Consider the following 20,461-nt stretch of genomic DNA (forward strand, 5'->3'; position numbering starts at 1 on the left):
CATCCCTGAAAACTGCAGAACTCAATTTTTGGCATAAGTCATTTAATCTCCCACTTTTTTTTGATTTTTCTCTGATATTTGAAATGAAGTAAGATTCTTCAAACTGTTTAGAGATTTTTTTAAATATAGCATCAACAAGAGTAGTTTTTCCTATGCCCCCGATGCCCCAAATTCCTAGCTTGCAAACACCCTTTGAACATAATAAATTTTCAATCAGTTTGATTGATAACTCCAGTCCAATTAAGTATTTGGAAGAAATAACTAAGGAGTTATAATCTAATTTCTTCAATACATCATTGACAAGATCTTTTACCAGCGTTGCCTCATCCCTAAAAATAAAAAATAAATAATTAAATAATATGATACTAAAATTAAATGATTAAAAACGAAATAAAGAAATATAACATAATCATTGAATAAAAAATTTTAAAATGTAAGATTAGCATGATGAAAAACTGCATCGTAACATGAACTCAAGTTCATTTCTCAGTGGCACAAAATTTGAGATTCAAATATAATTTGATCATCACTTTCCATATCCTAAAAACTGGTAAATATAATGTAAGATCAGTGTTTGTATTAAGTCTTTATGTGTTTTGGGCCAGAAGACACACAAGAAGAACCCAACCCAAATTAGCATAGTATAAAATATAATGTCAAACTTCCAATTGATTATTTTTTTGACCATCTGAATCTGTCCTCAGTAAATCTGGAATTGATAATAAAAATAGAAAATATATGGAACTGCTGTATGTAAGATTATTACATAAAAAACTTGATAAAAAAATTTACAGTTACCTAGAGTTCTTTGAATCATAACCAGATATGTTGGCTCAATCCCTCAAAGCAGTCCTCCATCTCTGCAACATCTCTGAATCATCCATAAAACGCTTCTCAAGCTCAGCAAATGCTTTCCCAAAATCCCCAGTTTGATTCCTGACATCAGATGGATCTACTTGATAGAAGACTGGTATTACGATCTGATCATACGTGTTCTTACATTTAACAATCTCTTCAAGTTCTTTGAGACACCATCTGGAGGAAGCGTAGCCTTTAGAGAAAATGATAACCGAGATCTTTGAATGTTCAATTGCCTTCAAAAGAGACGGAGAAATTTCTTCTCCCCTGACAAGGCTATCATCAATGAAAGTTTTAATCTTTTTCTGACAAAAGGCTTCATATAGATGGCTGGTAATGTTTACTCGGGTGTCCACACCATGGAAACTAAGGAAAACCTCATATTCCAGTTTAGGAGAAACGGAAGAAGAAGAAGAGGAAGCCATTAACATCAAGTGATAAGAGGCACTTTGCATTAACAGAGAGGGTTAAACTAAATCATCAAATAATTTAGTAATTGACTTTATATTCCACCATCACTAAGTCTTTTAGCATTAAAAAAAATTGGCCGGCCGAAAATTTATAAACAATCAGTGACATAAGCGTTAGGTGAGGGTCCTTAAAAATTCAATTTGTCAGTCCCTTCTCCACCCACCGCGTAACCATCTTCCGCCACTACCGGCCTGTAGATATTCATATTTAAAAATTAAGTCATATATGGGTTTGTCCATATTTGAGATTAAATTTTCAAACATTTTAACTTAAAACTATTGATCCCTATAATTGTTCCTTGCCAGGCATGGATTTTACTATGCCTATTCATATAGCTACCAAATTCATTCATCAGCTTATCCTCAAGGCCAAGGCTTCAAAAAATGGGTTAATTAGGACTGTTTATCTGTTAAGGATTTGTTTTGTTTTGTTGTTCTGTCAATTAAATCGACATCACTTATCGGGAAGATGCCCTACCATTTCATTTTCTTCCTTTCATCTCTTTTTCCCAGAAACTGACTTGCCTTTTCCCTATCTGACGTTACTTACTTGGCCATACACGTTAGGTTTGATTGTCAACCCTAATTACAATATTCTGATCACATTAATTACACTATTCTGATCATCAACTTTACTTCTAGCCAATATCTCAATCATATATGGGTTAGTTGAGATTAAATTTTAAAGTATTAGGTATGACTGCACATTAATTTAATATATGGATCTTTATTTCATATTAAAAACAAAACTGTAGAATTTTAAAACTTTCTCTCAATGATATATGGGTTAAGTGAGAGTAAATTATTAAGAATGATTAGGACAATCTGAAAGTTGACAATGGAAATTAGAGCTATTATTAAGTAAAAAGCTTAGATATTTGATGGTATCTTGAATAATTTGGAATGATGAATGGAAGAATCTATCTGTAGACATGTTGAATACAATTTCTCAGCAACATCATATTGATCCATGGCCAAAAACATATCACTTTGTTAGTTTTTTTATCAACAAAGAAATTTCCTTTGAAAAACCTATGTTTGTACAGAACATAAATATTGCACAATAAAACAAGATGCAGAGACAAAGACCTCAATATATGTAAAACAAGATGCAGTAACCAAACCAATAGAAATTTAAACTACTGGTATTGCAAATATGTAAACATGAAACTTTAAAAATATTATCTCCACCCCCAGTAAAAACTGTACCTGACGAGCAATCCCTTCCTCAACGCAAGTGCTTGCAAGCTCTTATCCCCAAACCCACTAATTCCATACAGCCCCATCATCACTTGAGTAGCTTTTGTTGTCGTTCAAAGTGTCCGACTATAACTCCGCGAGGCAAAGCCATGAGGTTGGGCCTAGACCCAAACCCTGAGAGTCTCGAAGTTGGTGCAAACTCTGACTCTTTTCACTTCACTTTGACTTTGATTATATACCTAAATGGTCTTTCATACAACCCGTGTAAAAACATGTTAAAGATGTAAGTTATTAACAAGTATCTTAAAGCCGAAACAATTAAATATCAAACTATAATTCATATAAATCATAATTATATACATAACATTGAATTATTAGTAATGTAAATCATAATTACATTAAGAAGAAACAATTAAATATTAAACTATTATACTCATAATGTAAGTCATTATTATTTGCATAAAGAAAAACAATTAGTTATGCCTATAATGTAAGCTATTCTTATATTTATAAAGAAACAATTATCATACCCATAAATCTTAAACTTCATGTTTTTCACATTAAATGAAGATAGAAAAAACATACATTGATTTCATCATATTTTAAAACGTGCCAATCATAAAGAGAATTCATGAAAAAATATAGAGGATGTTGATTTCTCTCACTTAACCCCTTGACTTAATGATGGATAAAAACAATTTAATGTTTTTCTATATATAAGTTGTTACTATTAGTGTGTTGTAATGTAAGTGTTGTGAAAACTATGTATGTGTTAGGGGTAGAGAGATGACCAACTGCTATTTATAGAATTAATGGTGACTTTTCATCAAAAGTCACATATTTTCATTAGCAAAGAGTTGTTTCTTTTCATTATGAAAAATCACCTCTTTTCATTATAAAGAATCGCCTCTTTTCATTAGGAAGAATAATATATTTTTATCATAAAAAGTCACATCTTTATATTAGTCGATAGAATTTCGGTATTGAAAATCTTATATTAATTTATTTTATCAAATAAATACTATTATACTCGATAAAATAAAATCTTAATATCATGTGAGCCATAAAAATTCTTACAAAAGAAAGAAGGCGAAGAAGAAGACAATAAAATTACATTAACAACAAAAACCAGAGGAAGACGGAAGAATCGTGAAAGTGATCGAGAAATGAGACTTGAAGGTGACCGGAAAATGAAATTTGGGGGTGCTAATTCCTGGAAACTATGTCGTATTGTCTCTTATTATTATTATTATTATTAAAAAAAAAGAAAAAAGAGGTTACTTTATGTTGCCTTCCTAACTAGTCGGCTAACTTTCTGAAATTTACATTCATGCTCTATGCTCTGTAGTTTTCTGAAAAAAAGATTGGTACTTTCATTGATGATGAACATCAGAGGAGATCCAATTTTTCTTCTCTTTTCATAAACATTCTCATGAGCATCTAACAAAGAAAAAAGTGTCGCACAATCATCCGCGGAAGCAGCAGCAGCTATAAATACAAGAAGTCAACTATTGTATTTGTGGTTCAACAAGAAGCAACAGAGATTCCCTATGATAGTAAATCAACAATTGTAATGACTAACAATCCAGTCTCCATAATCGCACAAAACATATAACAATTGCAAGTATCACTTTCTAGAAGAAATTGAAGCCAACAATTGTAAAAATAATATTTGTTTGTTTGTTTTTACCTTGACAGCAGAGCTAAATTATTATTGTGGTATCTTAGGAGTCAAGCCAACCTAAGAGAAGTGATCATGAAAAAATCCACATTGGAAGATTTTTTTTTTTTCGGAAAAGGAATAATTATGACTTGAAACTGCTTTTTAATCAGTTATCTTTCAACACAAAAAGGTCTTCAATTTTGTGTAACTAAATGGGTGAGAATCAATTAATCTTGGTATTGCTTATAATACATATATTAAGTTGTTGCTCTTATATTATATTCTTATCCAATAATTATTTTTTCATATCATTAACTAAAAGCAATATTAATGTCTAATAAGATAAACACCTCAAGTAATGCCAAAAATTTAATTTTTTGGAAGACAAGTGTATTGAAAAAGCATTTGTTTTCTTTTTTTAGTAATATCATACCCACACATTTTTTATATACAATTTGGTCAAAGGATTATTTTCCATCCAAGTTTTAGTCCATTCTCAAAAGCATACGTGTGACATTTTAAAAATCTAAACATCCACTTATGAGTCAACTGTTAGAATTTTTAGTTAAGATTAAGTGTAAAATTGTTATTTTATTAATAATATTAAAAAAAATAAAGTTTATTTTATTTTTCCCCTAGGTTCTAAAAAATAACAACTTCACTTCTGTCTAAAGTTTTTTAACTTTTAAAAGTCACATTTTCCCCCCAAAATCTAGAAATTTTTTCTTCACCCCACCCCCCCCCACCATTTTTTATGTGAACAAATTCCCCTTTTCACCTTATTCATAATTTGGTCACATATAGCATTTTAAAAGTCACATATATGCGAACAAAGTCACATATAATTTGGTCAAAGGACTATTTCCCATCCAAGTTTTAGTCCATTCTCAAATGCATACCTATAGCATTTTAAAAATCTAAACACCCACTCATGAGTCAACTGTTAGAATTTTTAGTTAAGGCTAAGATAAAATTGTTATTTTATCAATATTATTAAAAAATATAAAGTTTATTGTATTTTCTCCCCTAGGTTTTAAAAAAATAACTTTACCTCTATCTCAAGTTTTTTAACTTTAAAAAATCACATTCCCTCCCCCCCCCCCCCAAAACCTAGAATTTTTTCTTTTCACCTCTCTAGCCACCATTTACGGCGTCGACAACCTCTCCTTTTCACCCTAAATCATCGTTGTCTCCATCTCTTCACCTCTTTGACCGTATTTGCTCATCGATGACAATAGATTTTATTACAAATTGACATTCTTAAAATTGATAAATGACATTTTTTCACTTTTCATCCAAAATCAAATGTCATTTTTAATAGTTACTTTTGCTAGGTTATAAAATATATAAATATCATTTGCATCTCTAAAATACCAAAAAACTCTATTTCCTTTCACCAAATTAAAATTTATTATTTAGAGTCTTATATTCACATAAAAAAAAATCAAAGTCCTAACCTTAACTGTGATTAGTCTCAAACTTGTGCAATTATGATTGCACTAAAATGGTCAAATTCAATAAAAAATTGCATCAGAATGGTGTGGATTCAATCGCATTAAAATGGTGAGATTCAATCAAAATCCCATCAAAATGGCATGATTCAATTGAAATCGCAAAATCCTAGTGTGATTCCTACTTAATCACATTATTGTAGTGTAATTTTCAATTAATTGCACTATTCCAATACGATTTCAATTAAAAAAATTCTTGTGCAATTTTAGTTGGAATTTCATCAATATTGTGTGATTTTGACTAAATCGCATAGGACAATGTAGTTTTTGTAATAATCACACCATTGAGATGAAATTTTGATTGAAATCATTCTGATCTAGTTAGATTAAAGAGTTGTTGTCAATGAATGTTTGTGAAAGAGTGTTTAAACTTTTTTATATAAACTGAGATTAAAAATATTTTAAATAAATTTTTAGAACCAAAATATTATTTAATTTTTAATAAGATATAAAAAATAATAAGTTTTAAATAATCTAACCAACACTACGTAGTAAATAAATAAATATATATATATTTCACATTTTTTTATTTTTCTAAATTTTCACTATAAATCAGATAATATTACACCAAATAAATAAATGAAAAATACTTGGGAAATATTAGGTGCTGAAGTGATGCAAAATTTGGGCCCCAGAGGAACGCGTTGTTGGGGAAATTGACAATTTCAACCCTCAAGTTTCACTTAACCAACGTTTTGGTTTCTTTCGGTGTTATTAAATTGACATTTGAATCCCTCAAAGTCAAATTTGCTGATGATATGGAGTTATGGATAACTTAATACTAATATAGGGACCAAAATGTAATTAAAATTTTCATGACTGAAATATAATTGTCCGAACATAACCTTAGGGATGAGATTGTAGTTTTCACCACAAAGGGCTGCCTTAGGAACTGTAGCTTTAGCCTCTTCCTCTTGGACAACTTTTAATTTTATTTTTCGTGCTAAAATCTATGAAGCACAGATGCATCTCTGCACTTTTGAAATATTTCAGAAATCAAAACGACCCAAAACCAATACGAATTATTTCGGGCCGTACTGATAATTTAAAAGAAATATGAAAAGCTTTATAGAAAAGAAACACATTTCATTCGTTAAAAATAAAAGAGAACTTAAATCCTTTCCAATTTACTTTGCAATTTACATATTAACCTAACCATCTCCTCTTCGTCCTGGCCATCAATGATTATTCTCCATCTCTGGCATCTTAACTCCTTACCATCTCTGGCATTACAACTCTTTACAATCTCTAGTGCCTAACTCTTGATTGTCTCTCTTGTCTTGAAATCTCGACGAACTCATCGTTGACTCATTAGTTCTTTTATAATCTATCTGGTTTAATCAATGTATTGACAACGTGAACTCCCCTCCTCTTTGGTGTCTCAAAATCTCAAAAAGTCTAGAACAACCATCTTCACTATTGTAACTAATATAATATGCTATTATTCATATTCGATTTAGAATCTAAGAAATATTTGGATAACTGAAGCAAAATTCTTTACAGCAGTTTTATTCTTAGATTTGTATGGGCGCGCACACATACACACATGCACATATGTGTGTGTATTTTTATTTTAACACAGTTTATTCTACACATGTAATTACTGACGACCATGAAAATATTACACAATTTTATTATGAGTTTACAGCTGACTTAATTTCAGCCATGAGTAATTATTGAGTTCCTAGACAATTTAGCCATTAATTTAGATTACTGTCTCTTGTTTAAGCATAGTTGGCCTTCAAATTCAAACGGAGAAGCAGCAACCACATTATTACTCAACTTAAGGATTCACTAATATGAGTGGGAAAAGTGTGCAATTGTTGTATTTTTTGTTTTAAAAGTACAGGTTACAGTATTTTATTATAATAAATTTGGTATTTATAAAAATATATATATATTTATATTTATTTATATTTTTAATATTTTTACACTTTATCACGGTTTCTATATTTTTGAGAAAACGTGTTTCTGCGTTTTTGTTTCCTCGCTTTCAACATTTTCATACGACATGGGTTAAACTTTAGACTTCACCTTTCCTTTTTTAATTTTTTGGGAAGTCGCCTTTCTTCTTTCAAGCGCATCTACCTTATTCTGTTTTAACGGTGCAACTCCACTGATCCTTCAAAAAACAGAAAATTAGGGTTTTATGGGTCCCTGCATTCAATATATATATAAAATAAAAGTAGTTATTTTAAAATATAATATTATTGACATGTTATTAATTAATAAGTTCAATATGCTTCATTTATATTTAGTGAAGGGATAAGCAAATTTGACACAGCAGAAGAAGAAGCTACAACCTATAATGAGGCAGTCATAGTGATTATGAACAGAGTATTCTATTTCTCCTTCTTCCCCTCACATTTGTCTCTGAAAATTTTGTCATCTTTTTCTCCCTTCCAAAATTGATAACCCATTCAATTTCCCAGACCAGATCCCAACCCACTAAACTACCCATACTCAAACCCAAACATGATGTACCCAAGCTCAAGATTAGACCTAAAACCCCATTGGCTTACACCAAACCTAATATTATTTACGACAAAACTCAAACCCTCTCTTTCAACCTATTGACCAAAACAAAACTTACACCGCCACTAATTGTATTTAGCCCAACTACGCACTAAACAGTCAAAGCTTACGCTCTATTAATCAAGCCCAGCCCAATTACACTGGCATGTAGGCTTTTTCTCAGATATAATATATAGTTTTCAAATTCAGGGCTTAAAGATGATTAGGACAATCTGAAAGTTGACAATGGAAATTAGAGCTATTATTAAGTAAAAAGCTTAGACATTTGATGCTATCTTGAATAATTTGGAATGATGAATAGAAGAATCTATCTGTAGACATGTTGAATACAATTTCTCAGCAACATCATATTGATCCATGGCCAAGAACATATCACTTTGTTAGTTTTTTTTTATTGACAAAGAAATTTCTTTTGAAAAAGCTATGTTTGTACAGAATAAAACAAGATGCAGAGACAAAGACCTCAATATATCTAAGCAACCAACAGTAACCAAACCAATAGAAATTTAAACTACTGATATTGCAAACACATGTAAACATGGAACTCTTAACAATCTCTGGTGTCTTGAAGTCTTGACGAACTCATCTTTCTGGCTTGATCAATGCATCAACAAAGTAAATTCCCCTCCTTTCTGGCGTCTCAAAATCTGGGGAAAGTCTAAAACAATTATCTTTATTAGTGTAAATAATTTGGTACACTATTCTTTATATTCGATTTAGAATCTGAGAAATATTTGGATAACTAAAGAGAAATTCTTTAAAACAGTCTTTGTTCTTAGGTTTGTATGCATATACATATACATACATACACACACACATATATATATATATATATATATATTTTTTTTTAAAGTAAAGCTTAAAATATTTTATTATAATAAATTGGTATTTATAGGGAAAAAAACTTTATATTTTTAATATATAGAAAATTTTCACATTTCTGTTCCTATATTTTTTAGAGAGCGTGCTTCTGCATTTGCGCTTTTGTTTGTACTACATGGGGTTAAAATGAGCCCGAAATAAGCTGGGCTTGGCTCAGCTCGATCAAGCTTGAGCCGAGCTCGAGCTGGCTCAAGTTGGCTCGGTATATACTTTTTTAAAATTTTTTATACAAAACGACGTTGTTTTAATTAAAATATATACAAAACGATATCGTTTTAATAATAAAAAACGAGCCGAGCTGAGCACGAGCAAAAAACGAGCCGACTTTAGCCGAGCTCGAGCCAAACTCGAGCCGTCCATATATGAACCGAGCCGAGCTCGAGTTGGCTGCGAGCCAAGCTTGGCTCGGCTCGAATCCAGCCCTATTTATATCTACCCAACACAAAAGTATTTCATTTTTCTTTCCCAAATATATATTTCAACACAAAAAGGGACATTTTCAACTCTTACGTTATCATCCGTTTTCCCTTTCCACCCATCTATGGTGGTATATCTCATCGCCCATATCTCATCTGATTTCGTGCATGTCGTACAATCTTTTCCTTCAGGCAAACGTATATTTTTTTTTTTCCAAGTAAATATATACATTAAAACACTAGAAAAAAGGGGCACAAAAAGACAACCTAAGGTCATCCCATCAGAATACCAGAAATTTTCTAAGTACAAAATAACACAAACCAACAGACAAACCCCTCCCTATAACAGACTAAAACCAATAACCGCCAGAAAAACAGAAGGCTACTAGAAAATACAATCTGATCTTGAAATAAGCATGGCACAACTCAACCAGCCGTGACTGGACACCGAAGATAGCAATCAAAGCCCAGACAACAGTATCAAGCAGCAAGCTGTACACACCTGAAACAGAAAGGCATTAACCCAGCCACCAGGAACAACCACAGAAGCAGATCCTTAACCTGCCCCTTCATAAAGAATATTTGTTGAAGCCACGACTATACACCACCCATGATTAGCACCGCAGAACATTTCCTGGAATGTGACCAATGATGACACTGCTCACACAAAGAAAACGGCAGCTAAGAGAAGCCTACAAGCTAAAAGAGAACAGCAGAAAGTAAATTCATAAGAAAACCATCTGCAAAGCTGCAGCAGAGGTCACACAAAATCCAGCACCTTGCAGGAAACCAGAAATCAGGAACCACACACTTGCAGAACTGCAGCAGCTTTCCAGGATACAGATACAAACCCAGACAACACCAGCAAGAAACAAATCCTAAGCCACAGAGTCAGAACACTTATTACACGCCCAGCAGCACCAGCGCAATTTGAAAAAGAACAGGCGCCAAGCTACAACACATAATTAAATCCCTGACGGCAGCCTATCAGAAAGGCAAAGAAGGCGACCACGGCTGAAAGTACTGTACCCAAAGAGCAGGCAGCGTCTCCACAGCAAGCAGAACATTAAGAGGGCAGCACCCATCAAAAAACAGAAGAAGCTCGATCAGCTGAATACCGCAACAGAAGCCACCAATACGGCAGCAACAAAGCAGCCCAAACACAACAACAAGGAAGCTGCAGCGACAACAATGAACCAAAGCAAGCCAGCAACAGTGGAAAAACAGCAGGTTCAGGATGGAAACGTCCACGAATGGAGAGTAAAAGGAATCCTAGAAACGACAGCAGTAGCAAACTGAAGACAATCACCCAAACCAGAATAGCAGGACACGGAAACCACAGGAAGAATGCAGCCAAAGAACAGCCCAACAACTGAAGACAGAGGCAACTTCCAGGAACCAGGAGCAGACCTTCAGGAAAAAGTTGGCTTATTTGTTTTTTTTTTTTATTATTATTATTTTTTTCATGAAAGTAGATAGATATCAACCCTCTTTCTCTCCTTTTTGCATCTCTTTCTTCCCTTCCACAATCCATTTATTCTAAGCACATGACCCCAGTTTTGTACTCTCATCCGTTTCATTTCTTTTCAGCTTTAAACCAACCTTTGTTCTGGAGATTTCAGGTACACGCTTTACTGCTTAACAAAGTAAGCACTTGACCAATGAGTTACATTATTGAGAAGAAGATCATCACCAAATCAACATCTTGATATTGATGCTGAGGAAATACGGAAACAAGCACAATTCCGATCGTTTAACTTCATTCAGGTGGTTTATTTTTTATGATATATAGCTCGTCAAACTCTTAGAAAGTATGTAAAGGATGGATGTGCACGTCTGAAGCAAAAAGAAGGATGGAAAGACAAATCAGGAATATCATGTCTACCTAAAGGTTATTGAATAATTTGATTGAAAGTTCTTTCAATATCCATAAAAGTTCATTTCTGTAAATTTATATTCAATGGTGTCAGTTTAGCAGATTAACAATTTTGAATTCCTTCAGGCGGCAACGCTAAGATATTGGAGTGTTTGTGTGTCCATGCTTGAAGGGTGACAATTATAGTCTTAAAGATTCTTGGGGTTTATCCAGATTTTGTTGAGAAGTGCTTTGATTTCTTTTCACTGTTTTTTTCTTTCTAAATCTGATTTGTTCCCTACACCGTTACCCTATTCACGGCTTTTTATTAGTGTACTGGGAGTGCTCTGCAGCATTTAATTTGTTGTATCCTATATTGAAATTTTACCAAGTCTTACTCTTATTCATAAGAAACAAACAAATCATGTAAGGGTCCTTTGGATTTCTTTAAGTAGCACAGGGGACTTAGGTAATGGCACTCCCAGTATCAACAGCAAGAGCAAATTGTTGAGGTGGTGTACCGATCCAAAGGCGCGTAGTATAATACCTTCAACACCAATTCACCACAAATTCAAACGAAAATTCACATTGAAACGAGAGATTAAAGACAAATCTATATAAAGAGAAACAAATCAAACCTATGAAGAAATAGATTGTCATAGAGTTGCATACGAGTCGCTAAGGTGCGAACTGGATATGAATCTCTAAAGATAACAATAACAATTAGAAAAGCTACTTCTCGAGATATTAGGAGGAAATTGGTAGAGTGACAATACCATGGTGAGATGGGTGGCACCGTGCATGAGATTGACAGTTAGAGTGGCTAGAGTTGGTTGGAGGAGATACAAGAAGAGAAAAATGGTGCCAACAATGTGAATGTGAGTATTTGCCCAAGCCATTTGCTAGGAAGGTCAAAGCAATTCAAGCAAGAGTAAAACAGTACATATCAAGAAGTAGAGAGAAAATGAATTAGAAAGTGAGCCCTGAGACTCTTAAGGATTCTCTCTCATCATTTCTTCAATAGAGTGACAAATGTCAAGTGTTAGTTCAAAGGGAATGGCGAAATGTTCAAGCAATAGATTATGGGGTTAAAAATTTAGGCCAAAACACCTAATCCCACCTAGGGTTTAGTTAATTTACAATTTCTCCCTGTATAATTTTGAAAAATCTAAATTATTTATTATTCCTTTTTAATATAATAACAAAAATATCTCATAAATTACTATAATTTAAATTAAGAATTCACGCTATGTAATTATGAAATTAAATATACAAAAATACCCTTTATATAAAAATTGTAATTTAAACATAATTAAAAATAATTTACCAATATAATTTTTTGATTTACCAAATATAAGATAAAATATGTCAACTTGATTACATTACATTTATTTGCATTATAGGTTCTTGAATGTATTCCAAATATTTTTAGTCGTTGAACCCATTTCAGTTTCTACCAATATATGTGATAAATAATATATAACACTCTATATATGACATGAAATGAAAGAATGTTATATAAAGAGTGTATAAATAATAATATTATGTTAATTTTAAGAACCACATTTAAAGACTATATATGAAATATTAAATGTGATAAATATTAAATACTAAATGGGATTCTTATGTTATACCAAATATTAAATTTGATAAATAATAATATTATGTTACATTTAAGAATCCCATTTAAAGACTATAATAGTATTAATACTAATTTGCAAACCAAAAAGTGAAAAAAAATTCTAGAGCTTAAACAAAAACAAAAACAAGAATAGTGAAATGGTAGTTCCGTGCCCTAAAAAAGCTAGTTCAAGTTAAAAAAGAATGAAATTTTAAGTAGACCTGGCCACGGTTCATGAACTGCCAGTTTCGGTTCGGAACCGCCGGTTCACGGTTCGAAAATATAAGGACCCTGAACCGAAACCGTAACAGGACGGTTCGGAACCGCCGGTTCCGATTCATGGCCCCGGTTCGGAACCGATGGTTTCGGTTCGAAACCGATATTGAATAGTCAATTCTAATACATGATCTTGATTTAATTTTTAAATTGTTAATTACAATAATTGAAAATTAAAAGAAAGGTTTGGACTTAATTACAATAAATAAAATTAATTATATAAATAAATTATATGATTAATTATAAAAGATAATAAATAAATAATAAATAAAATTAATAATAGAAATAAATTCTATAATTAATTATGAATTGTATAAAAAAAATTAAAATTGAAATTGAAATTAATAAAAAATTAAGAAAGAATTTAATTAAATTTAAGAAAATTTGATTGAATTGAAAGATTGAGAGAGTATTAAGAGTTTAAAGAATGAGAATGAGAGTTTAAAGGATTGAGTGAGAGAGTAGAAAGATTGAAATTTGAGAGAATGAAATTTGGAGGAGTATATATAGGAAAAAAACTTTTTTGAAAAAAATTAAAAATAGAGGGGGTGAATTGAGATTCAGAGAAATTGCAGGGGACCAAGTCCCCTGATTTTCTCTGTCCCCTGCAATTTTTCCTTCAAAAGGCAACGGTCCCTGTCCCCTGCGTAGGAACCGTTGCCTTTTTAAATAAAATTAAAAAAAAAATCAAAAAAATTTAAAAAAAATTTCAAATTTTTTTCGGTTCAGCACAGTAAACCGCCGGTTCATAAACCGGTGTGAACCGGCGGTTCCAATTTATGTGAACCGGAATCGACCCATAGAGCCACGGTTTCGGTTTCGGTTCAGTCCGGTTCCGGTTCCGGGTTTATCCGGGCCGCTTTCGGTCAGGTTCACGGGTCAAACCGGCCCGTGGCCAGGTCTAATTTTAAGTATTAAAATAAAGATTTAAATCTTTTAAATGATATTTTAAATTAAACTCTTCACTTACAAATTAAACTCTTTGCATCCCAAAGAAACTCACGGAGCCCATCAACTCAATAAATTAATCCAAGGCCCGGGAACCACACTGTTGGAAAATTGGGGCTGAGGCCGAGTGACTTGGACAGCTTCCACAAACTAAGACAACAAATAAATAGCTGCCACAGAAACGAGCAAAAGAGATGCCAAGGCGGATCCTCGGGCAGCAGGGAAATGCATTAGACCTGGAAAGAAATCCATACCACAGCAGCAAGCAAGGAGGCAGAGAGCTCAGATGCATATCCGGACTCCAGCAGCACCAGACAAGAAACCAGCATCAGCCTGCAAAAGAAACGGTATAGCAGCAGAGAGCGGACTACTGGCTCCAAACTCAAACGCAGCACTCCAGGCCAACACCTGAGAACAACCAGCACAGCAACCGGAACTCTACAAAGCACATCAGGAGAAAATGCAGGTGCCAACACTGGGAAGCAGACGTAATGGACAAGAGCAAAACCACGAAATGGCAGAAGCACCTGCCGAATCAATTGACAATCCAAACTCAATGAGCTCTGACGCTCTATTCGGAGAGACAAAACTCAGCTTGCTTGATCATAGAACAAACCAGCATCCAAAGATCCTCATAGAAGGACTACAGCTCAGGAATTTCAGACCAGAACCCATCAACAGAGGATAATTAAGCCCAAACCAGTGGACCATATCATCATGTAGCAATCCAGGAGCAAAAATTTGAAGATGCAAGAAAAGACTGCAGGAAGAATTCAAGCCAACCAGAACAGCAAAGACTGAAGGTCCATGAGGACCAGAAGCATGCCTCAACTGCAAGGAAACCAAGCAGCAGACCAGGAGAAATTTTTGAGGGCGCCAAACCAAGCCACAGCTGGGGAAAAGGGAGGCCAGGAGAACAACAGCCGGAGGAGCAGGGGAATCAATGGCAAAAGCAGAGGAAGCACAGAAAATTGATGCGAAAGCTTCTGATCAGAATTTAGAAGCAAAAACAAGCACTAGGAAACAGGAGATTCAAGCTCCAGAAGACAATAGTGAAAAGGCAGGTTTTGAAAGCCACCAGGAAAGAGCAGAAAAGAAAATCCCAGCAGCAGAGTTGGGGCATTGGGGAGGGGAAAAGCTATTAATATCGACCACTGCAACCAACACCAAAGCCTACAGAATAGGACTCGACTAAAGATCAGAAAGAGGGAACCTACAAAAGAACACTGTTAGCAAAAAGGGCTGCCACCTCCAAAGAGGAGAAGCCTTAGCATTTGAAGGTGAAAGATGCAGTTGAGAAGGCCCCAGTTCCTAGCAATGGCTTTATTGACATTAGTAGGAGAAAAATTTGAGAAGTCAGCCCCTTTGCCTCTTGCCAGTCTTCTGATCCTTTCCATAATTCCAACTTTGGGCTACAGAAGATTAGAGAAAATCCTGTTGTTTCTTTCCTTCCAAATGGCGTAAATAGTAGCCCCAGGCTTAACTTGCCCATCAAGAATTTTAACTGACTTCCTTTCCAATCCGAAGAAATTTCATCAATAAGGGAGTTCTAGTTTTGCCCATTATAACGCAAAAAACTTTTCCTCAAAATGGTCTTCTTGATATAGTTGTTGTATTCACTTCCGAAGAAAATGTGGTTTATATCCTCATCATAATGATTATATAACACGCATTTAGCATTATTTGTGAGTCCAATTTTGACAAGTTTGTCTCTAGTCATGAGTCTTTGCTTAATTGCCAACCAGAGGATAGTGGCTTGTCTAGGAATGTGTTTTTTGCGACATACAAGGTCAGCTCACTTAGCCTCTCTTTTCTTAATCCTGAACTCATTCCAAATCGACTTTGTAGAAAACTAACCATTGGTCAAGGGCAACCATGCGATAGAGTCTAAGCCATCTCTAGGATTATTCATCAATGCCCGTTGATCTCTGAAAGCGCATTAGAGTCCGTAGCAGACCATTTCCAAGAGTTAGTAGTCGACAATTTCCAAGAGTTGTCATTCACAATCTCCATAACTTTCACCTCCCTACTATTACCTAAGTCATCAATGCTCGTTGATTGGTCTTTCTCTATACTTCTCCAAGAGAGGGTCATACAGGTGCCAGTTATCCATCCAAAAGAAGGTATTCTTCTTATTTTCAATTTTATATTTGATTTTGCCTCTCAATTCATTTTTTATTTTGATTAACTTCCACCACCATAGACTGTCATTGGTTGGAGTGGTCGATTTGGTTTTAAAAAAAAAAGTCTAATTATAATAAGATTTTCTTATTTAAAAAACTAGTTATTTTGAAAAAAATCAACTCAAAATTTTAAAATTTCTGGGAATATAAATTTTTAAAATTTCAAAAACCTCTTTGAATTTTTTTCAAGGTTAAAAGAAACCCAAAAATTTTTATTAACACCTCTAGTATTTTTAAAATTATAATTACCCTCAAAACTTTTGAAAAAGGAAAATAGAAAAAATAGGAGGAAAAGAAAAATAAAAAGAATAAGAAAAAAAGGAGAAAATAGAAAAAAATAGAAAAATTTATATAAAATGATTTTCATTCATTTTACTTAACGAAATTCACTAATGGAAGTGGATAATGGGTGATAATTTGGCTTTTTTAAATTTAAAGGGTCAAAATTGTCATTTTGACAAACCTTGGGTGGAAATAGTGCTTTGACCTTGTTTTTCATTCCTTATAGCCATAACAAAAGATAGGCGGCCTAAATTTAATGAACTTTCAGTTATCATTCTTGAGGGTTAGATGAGATTAACTTTGATTGAATAATTCACAAGACTGTTGCCTTGTGAAAATTTACTTGACAGCATTGCAAAGGTACCCCAAAAACATAAACCCTAAATATATGCTTTGTTGATGACTGTTTGAGGTGGCGTATAAATTGCTGCTGGAAACATGACAAAATGGACAATTTTCTGCCATAATTCAAAATTTTAGATAGATGGTCCCCTCATTTAGAAATAGACAAGCAATCGATGAGAGAAGAACAGTAAGTTGGATTGAATTAAATGTCCAAAAGTTTAAAAAAAAAAAACATATATATTTTATCAAGCTCATGTTTTTCACGGTTCTTATGACCTCAACACATATACTGCTACCTACAAAGCATCTTTGACTTCTCACCTGTACACAGTAACCTTAGCAGAGGAAGCAGCCCGAGAGCAAGAGAGGGTTGGGTAATTTGTTTCTGCAATATGCAATGCTGGGAAGAAGAATAGCAAATGTATTGAGGGATTGAGCTAGCAAAAATTACTTATATGCCGCTCATGCTTAAATGACAAAAACACCCTTACTAACTTTGCCAAATTACCGTTATACCCTTAGTTCATGTTTAAGCCACAAGCACAAAATAGCAGTTTGTATATGTAGTATCAATCTAAAAGAATAAACCCACTGAATAATCAGTTTTAATACAAAACAGAAATTGGTTGGCGAATCAAAGATTAAAAACTCTAGAGTTGAAACTAAAGACTTGTGTAAGGGTTGTTGTGTCGGGAAGCATTTACGTAAAAAAAAAACTATAACACAATGAAATAGTAAACAAAATTTTAACATTAACGATATTCACCTGTAGACATAAACCAAGATAAAAAAATTGGGCTACAATATGTATTCAAAAGTAAAGAAGGTGTGTGGAATAAACTTACATTTGACAGCTCTTTCTCTTTGAAGTGAATTTGAGAAGTCTTTTGTTATTTGACCAGAGTAAGATAGCACCAAGTTATCCTGAGCAATCGGACTAGTTAGAAGGAAAAAGGAGACTCGTGTTTCTAGAACACATTAGATGAGTAAGTATTTTGACCGAGTTTTGATATACGTTAACAATTCAGCAAAAACTTAGTCCATGTGGCGTGAAGGTGTGTCTATTTATACACAACAAAATGGTCATTTCAAATGATAAAATAGTTATTCCAACAATAGTATAATTATATCAATGATACATCAACTGAATAACAAATGGTCATTTCTAATGGTGTAATGTATATTCCAGTAACACAAGTTGTTCACATTTTGGGGGCATTTAGTTGAAGTATCTAAAGATTTATTTGATAATCTATATTTTATTATTTATATATTTTTTTTGTTTATCAAGACATAAAAAATTTTGGTAATCTTCTATTACGAATGGTGATCTAATATGTAATATAAGGAGTAATCTGATTACCACCGTCACTTTAAGTATTAAAATATTATTAAAATAATCCTGATTTTACTATAATTATATTTTACTTATTAATTTTTTAGGACAAAAATATTTTCATTTTCAATTAATATAACAACAAACATGAAAAATATTTTAGATTAATTATACTAAAGGTCATTTAAGTCAAATAATATCTTATTATTCTTTTATTACTTCCAACTAAATACAATAATTATTTAAGCCTATCAAATTTCAAGTACATGTTTTACTGCTCAACAAAGTAAACACTTAACCAATGAGTTTCATTATTGGAAAGAAGATCATCACCAAATCAACATCTTGATATAGATGTTGAAGAAATAAGGAAACAAGCACAATTCCAATGGTTTACCTTCATTCAGATGGTTTATTTTTTATGATATATACCTCGTCAAACTCTTAGAAAGTATATAAAGGATGGACACGCACATGTGGAGCGAAAAGAAGGATAAAAAGACAATTCAAGAGTCTTTTGTCAACCTCAAGATTATCGAAAAATTTGATTGAAAGTTCTTTCAATATGCATAAAAGTTCATCTCTGTAAAATTATATTCAATGGGGTCAACTTAGCAGATTAACAATTTTGAATTCTTTCAGGGGGGCAGCGCTATGATATTGGAGTGCTTGTGTGTCCATGGTTCATGCAGATTGAAGGGTGAGAATTATAGTCTTAAAGATTCTTGGGGTTTATACAGATTTTTTTCAGAAGTGATTTGATTTCCTTTTGCTGTTTTTTTCTTTTTAAATCTGATTTGTTCCCTACACCGTTACCCTATTCAGGGCTAGTGTACTGGGAGTTCTCTGCAGGAATTAATTTGTTGTGTCCTATATGAAAATTTTACCAAGTCTTACGCTTATTCGTAAGAAACAAATCATGTAAGGGTCCTTTGGATTTCTTTAAAATTTGTAACGGGCTGTTGAAACTAACACCTACCGTTAGCTCTATTGTATATAAAAGAGCAAAATATCTTGTACTATTATTATTCATTCAATAAAAGCATTTCTCTCTGGAACCTCTCTCTCTCCTCTTCCTTTTCGTGGTATGTAGATTTAGGGTTTCCACCAAGTTTTCTCGTTTTTCCTTGAAGTTTCGTTTCTTGAGTTGAGTCTTGGCACTTTTCAGCTATTTTTGTTGATTTGGAAGTGCATTTTGAAGGAAACTACTTTTTTTTATCTGTTTTGACTACTACCTAATTGAACACTTGCTCCGGAGGCCTTTAAGGCATAGCTCTTTTTCACAACCGAGAAGGCAAGGTTAGCTCATATCTTTCTACTTTTGTGCTTCGTCGGTTCGTCTGTTGTCATCTAAATCTCCTTCTTTATTCTATGCCCTTCTTCAATTCTCATTGTCACATTATTTCTGAAAATATCAGAAATATTGCAAAGGCAGCAAGAAGACTAACAGCTCAATCTTCCCAAGAGACTGGAAAAACTATACCCATTTTTGATATCAGGTACGGTTTCTTATAACTCTATTTTATTTACAAGTAATCAGTTGATTGGTTTGCTTTGATTTTTTAAAATATGTGCTTTCTGGAGATGGAATGCCAGGTTACAAATCTGAGTTTAAAAATCAGCCTTTCTCCCAAGAGACTAAGAATGATTTCCTCCCTAATCCTGGCACACCTGGTTGCTATTATGAATTGCAGGAGTTGAAGAAATCTATGGAACAGTTTTCAGAGTTAAAGCATGATAATTTTTAGCTATTAAATGTTCTCTATCATCAGAAACTGTACCTGTTAACCTAAAACTTTTCTCTGTATTACTATAGGAAACTGCCCTTTAAATCAATCTCATTTTTTGTATACTTATTATCTTCAATCATCTTCTTCCTACTTTTGCATTTCGCACCATATACTAATACAATGTCAATATTAAATTTTTTCTTTTTTGAAATTATTAGAGGTAATAAAAATCTTAAATGAGGGAGTGAAACTTCGAGGGAGCTTCTTGCCAGTTGCTTTGATAAATATCAAGATCGCATAATTTCTCAAAAAAAGATAAAGAATTATTAATGAAGCTTGATTCGCCAGCC

At 33.1% G+C, this 20,461-nt stretch overlaps 1 protein-coding gene and 1 long non-coding RNA gene across 3 annotated transcripts; one reads left to right on the forward strand and one right to left on the reverse strand.

The window, feature by feature from the left end:
- Nucleotides 1–833: 833 nt before the first annotated feature.
- LOC123199009 (TMV resistance protein N-like) lies at nt 834–1,283 on the reverse strand. Its single transcript, XM_044613808.1, has one exon. It carries the CDS (start codon nt 1,281–1,283, stop codon nt 834–836), a length of 450 nt encoding a protein of 149 aa, XP_044469743.1.
- An 18,153-nt stretch (nt 1,284–19,436) lies between these two features.
- On the forward strand, nt 19,437–20,247 carry LOC123198578. 2 transcript variants are annotated; one of them, XR_006498073.1, is made up of 3 exons: nt 19,437–19,680; nt 19,800–19,880; nt 19,966–20,247. It is a non-coding gene; the product is annotated as an uncharacterized LOC123198578 (long non-coding RNA). The 2 variants fall into 2 exon arrangements; XR_006498072.1 differs by having other exon boundaries at nt 19,978–20,247.
- Nucleotides 20,248–20,461: the final 214 nt, after the last annotated feature.

This window comes from Mangifera indica, chromosome 16 (assembly GCF_011075055.1).
Source record: "Mangifera indica cultivar Alphonso chromosome 16, CATAS_Mindica_2.1, whole genome shotgun sequence".
In the NCBI taxonomy this organism is placed as follows: domain Eukaryota; kingdom Viridiplantae; phylum Streptophyta; class Magnoliopsida; order Sapindales; family Anacardiaceae; genus Mangifera; species Mangifera indica.

What these genes read in the sequence shown, in the direction of transcription:
- LOC123199009 (XM_044613808.1), bottom strand. Translation starts at nt 1,283, where the DNA reads ATGGCTTCCTCTTCTTCTTCTTCCGTTTCTCCTAAACTGGAATATGAG.